The 4,436-nt window shown below is 44.4% G+C and overlaps 2 protein-coding genes across 2 annotated transcripts in view; one reads left to right on the forward strand and one right to left on the reverse strand.

Moving 5' to 3' along the window:
• Positions 1-394: 394 nt before the first annotated feature.
• LOC103387034 (early growth response protein 2b-like) lies at positions 395-3,024 on the forward strand. Its single transcript, XM_008321530.3, has 2 exons — positions 395-764; positions 1,008-3,024. Exons 1-2 carry the CDS (start codon positions 656-658, stop codon positions 1,967-1,969), a joined length of 1,071 nt encoding a protein of 356 aa, XP_008319752.1. The 5' UTR covers positions 395-655; the 3' UTR covers positions 1,970-3,024.
• LOC103387026 (2-aminoethanethiol dioxygenase-like) overlaps positions 2,750-4,436 on the reverse strand; it is a 2,230-nt gene continuing 543 nt past the window's right edge. Inside the window, 1 exon segment of the mRNA XM_025060782.1 lies at positions 2,750-4,436. Within this exon segment, the coding sequence (XP_024916550.1) occupies positions 3,996-4,436 (441 nt within the window). The 3' untranslated portion in view covers positions 2,750-3,995.

A 4,436-nucleotide genomic window follows, 5' to 3' on the forward strand; every position in this document is an offset into this window, starting at 1 on the left:
CAAAATGATTGTATTTTAAGGACAATTACTGAACAAAGATCAGATACTGGTGAGACTCTAAATAAATATTCTATATTGAGGGATGTTTAGAATTATAAACAAACTACTACCTATTAAACTGTTTCCTATCAAACATCATACAAAAGTTTAATTATCGCAAAAATACAATATTTGTAGTAAATTTGGCAACATTTTGCTACATTTTAACATATTTTATTAATACTGTTATTCTGCATCATCAGTTACTGGGACCGTCATGGCAGTATAATCCCTGACTCTAGTTTCCTGTGTGTGTTTGTATCACACACACACACACACTCACAGACAGACGTCCATCTGTCCCAGAGTGGGCGGTTTGTTACACACCAACAATGCACACCAACATTTTTGCAGCAGTGGGCGTTTGAAAAAGCTGCAGCAAGTGTGTGTGTATGCCAGCGAGTGTGTCTCAGCAGGAGGCGGGAAAATAACAGCACATGTTCGTCACTGAGCGAGCGTCAGGTTTAAATTATATTCTGAGTGTGAGTGAAACGGTTCTGTGTTCTACGTACCAGAACTATTCTTGGAGGCATCCATATTTGGTGGAGGATGTTAGAGGAAGAGGAGATCCCAGATAAAAAGACGCAGCAGATCAGAACAGAGATGAAGGAGAATCATGATCAGCCCGAAGCTGAGGAGGGTCCAGAGCATTCGCACGCTCGCTATCAATGTTTTTAAAGAGGAGGAAGAGGAGGATAGTGGGAGACAGGATGAGGATGAAGTTGGTAAGGATGTTTTCAGACAGACAGAATAGAAGTGGACTCCCTGACACAAACTTCCTCTGTTCTTTGAATGAAGGTGTAGAGATGTGGGCGGAGTCAGATAACTGTTTTAACTTTCTGAAAGTTAATTTGTGGGGAATGCTATAGCTGTTAGCTGAGTTTCCGAATTTAATATGTACCTATTAATGAAAATGTAAATTATAAATTCATGATTTTTTTTTTTCACTTCCTCCTCCGATGTTTCAGGTGACCTCCTGTCAGACCAAACAACCGACCCTTACTTGTCCACGTCTGTTGCAAGACTTCACTCCTTCACAGGAAATTTCTCCGTGGAGTGTGGCGTGGGAGAAGTCAGTGCACCCAGTGACATCATCAGCCTGGTCAACGCTGATATCACTGTGTCAGCAGCAGCTTTTATTGGGATTCGCACTCCAGGACAAGGAGAAGGAGAAGCAGAAGCAGCGGGCCGGGCCATGGCACACAGTCATGACATCAATCACATGTATGGCCCGCCTCCTCCTCCACCTGTCCCTGCCTACTCCTGTGGCGGGGACATGTACCATGAGCAGCCAGCAGGGGGCTTCCTAAGCACATCCACCTGTGCTGTCTCCTTTCACCCACCACCGACCTACAACCCTGCACCCAAACCGTCCGTAGAGGGCGCTGCACTGCTGTCCATTATGCCCGAGTACGGAGGGTATTACCCTCAAAACTGCCAGAGAGACAAGCCCCTCCCACACCCTCTGGACTCTCTGCGCATGGCTCCACCTCTCACACCTCTCAACACTATTAGGAATTACACTTTGGGGGCCCCGGAGGCCCCTATGGCAGCTGCATTCCCAGCCCACCAGAACCTGCCCCTGCGGCCTATCCTCAGACCCAGGAAGTACCCGAATCGACCGAGCAAGACACCGGTGCATCAGCGCCCATACCCGTGTCCGGCCGAGAGCTGCGACCGTCGGTTCTCCCGCTCCGACGAGCTGAGTCGTCACCTGCGGATCCACACAGGCCACAAACCATTCCAGTGTCGCATCTGCATGAGGAACTTTAGCCGCAGCGATCACCTGACCACGCACATCCGCACACACACAGGTGAAAAACCTTTCTCCTGTGAACAATGTGGCAGGAAGTTTGCCCGCAGCGACGAGAGGCGGCGCCACATGAAGATCCACCAGCGGCAGAGGGAGAAGAAGACCACTGCCTCGTGAGGGAGCGCGTAAAAACACAACTGCACCCTCACCACGATGACTGAATGTAAACAAACATCAAGTGGTTACTTTTAACCTTAGCGGGAAAAAATAACACGACGAAACTCAAAACCAGTGCTTTGACTGCAGACGGTAACGGTCGACGACAGTTCAGGGTATTTTAGTCTCAATATAATTTATAGAAGAGTCATTTATAAATGTGCTGTGAGTGCCCCCTGCTGGGTAACGACTCAATTCTCACCCACACTCAGGAGAAATCTGTGATATTTGTTATGCTCCGATTTTTTTAAAACTGGATTCAGTGTCTCAGGGTTTTTTTTTTAATCCATCAGGTTCTAACATTTCTTAGTGAAACTTTATTTTTTAGTGTATTTAACAGTTATTTGTGATAACTTTATTTTTATTCATTTTTGTTTTACAATAAAACGTGCCAAATGCTGACGTCGACTTGCATCTTTGTATTATGCCAAAGAGTTACATGTATGTTAAATGAATGAAAATCAACCAAAATATCAAACAGAATTTGAATATTATGCACATAACACAGTTGAGGGGCTCAAAAAACATTAATTTCTCCAGAATGTTGGACAAATAATTTTCTTTAGCACGTTTTGCGAGGTTGCAGTACCACCAGATACGGACAGGGGGCAGGGACAGACACGTTAAATGTTTAGTTTTGGAAATAACGCAATAACGAAAAAAAAAAACGCTTAAATAAATATATTCTGATTTTCCTGAAATGTATAAAAGTTTAAGTGAAAGAAATATATAGAATAAATATCACAGGAAAACCAAATGATTTTTATTTCAGTTGCAAACCTTATATGAGAAACACTCTGTACTCCTATAAAAGGTGAAGGAACAAAGACAGAGTTCGTCAGTTGGCCCAGCATTGGCTCAAGGATATTATGTATCTTAGTGATAACTACAAAAGTGGACTAAGCTTAGAACTGTTCTTGGAATATTAGTTAGCTGACCCCTAACCTTAGGTGTGGAGTTACAGAGAGTAAATTCCCTTTTTCATTGTTCTAGGTGTTAAATGACAATAAAAAAAACAGCTTTACAACAGACTAACTTTAAAACTTGCAGTTTCGCCACCTGGTGTTAGATGAATATAACTAGTGCCTCTGTGGGTGACACTTTTTATTCTGTCCATTCACAGTTTCTCTTGTTTTAGCTGACTTTCAGTCTGTGACAGAAAATCATACACCTTTAAAACTTCAATGGTTTTAAAGGATTTTCTTTTCCTCACACAAATGCAACAAAACCCTAAAAAGGAAGACAATACACACAGTTTCATTTCTGGAGCCGTCAAGAGGGGAGGCTGAGAAATCCCCACTGTGTTAGACCCAACTGACATTTTTTGTAATCAAGTCATTTTACAGCTACGCAGCATATGAGTCGTGTTAAATACAATAAGAAAAACCTCGGGTAAATATGAATTACCATCATCAAATCAAACTTTTACAAAGTATTAGCACATTTTCAATGCCACGTCTAATCAATTGTGCACAAATCGAAACCAGGGCGTCAGCAAATTCAGTCTAAAACCTTCAAATTAAAGGAACGTTCCATTTGTTTTGAAACGTGTGTTGTTGAGGTATACTGACCCCTAGTGCTTAGACCGAAGACTGTCTCTTGGCAATAACAGCTGCCAAATGTGTTAATTTGATCACCGGAAACAATTTTTAAACCTGTCACCCTTAACTTTTTTCTCAGTGTTCCAGGATCCCACGTCGCTGTCCGTTCCCTGTAAGGTTTGACCGACACTGATTCATTAGAAAAATACATCGATAAGAAAATGTGACTAAATTTTCTTCTTGAAGTAACAGTGTCTTTTTACAGTCACAATCATTAATCATTAACCAGAGTGAATCGCATCATTATTGTTAGGACACCTGCAAACCGAAACAGTAAGTCTTTCTGTGCACCTGTGCATGTGCTGACTACACCCAGTAACGAGATCAGGCGACATTTACATTCATGGTCACTGTTCGGTTCAGTTCTGTCTACAGCATCCCCATGTTCAAAGGTGGACCTCCGGTCCCGGGTATGGCTCTCCTCCGCACCAGAAGTTTGGTGGCTGCGATATTTCCATGAGCCAGACCTCCTGCTGCTGCTTTAGTCCCAGTCCCGGTCCCGGTCCCGCTGCCCCACCATCCGCTAGAACCCGGTAGTAATGACAGTCCCGTCCCTGGTCCGGGTCGTACGGTGGAGCCAGAATGTCCATGAAAGCCGTAGGTCCATCCACTGCATCGATCTGGTGCAGGTTGTCCCTGTCCGGGGCCAGGACGCACGCGTCACTATCCTCCGTGTACTCCGCACAGGAGCGGAGCACGGAACGCCGCATGGACCCCGCGGTCCCAGTATTTCTGTCCAACCGGTCGAAGCAGCTGATCCGAACCTTACCGTACATGACTTTTAGAACTCCGTGCATGTCCGGGTGGTCGTGCAGTGGGATGGTGGC

This window comes from Cynoglossus semilaevis, chromosome 12 (assembly GCF_000523025.1).
Source record: "Cynoglossus semilaevis isolate Cse_v1.0 chromosome 12, Cse_v1.0, whole genome shotgun sequence".
Classification (NCBI taxonomy): Eukaryota; Metazoa; Chordata; class Actinopteri; order Pleuronectiformes; family Cynoglossidae; genus Cynoglossus; species Cynoglossus semilaevis.

Bases quoted from the DNA above. Each gene is read 5' to 3' on its own strand.
- LOC103387034 (XM_008321530.3), top strand. From the start codon at position 656: ATGATCAGCCCGAAGCTGAGGAGGGTCCAGAGCATTCGCACGCTCGCT. The intron at 765-1,007 runs GTAAGGATGTTT...CCGATGTTTCAG, and splicing joins ACAGGATGAGGATGAAGTTG to GTGACCTCCTGTCAGACCAA.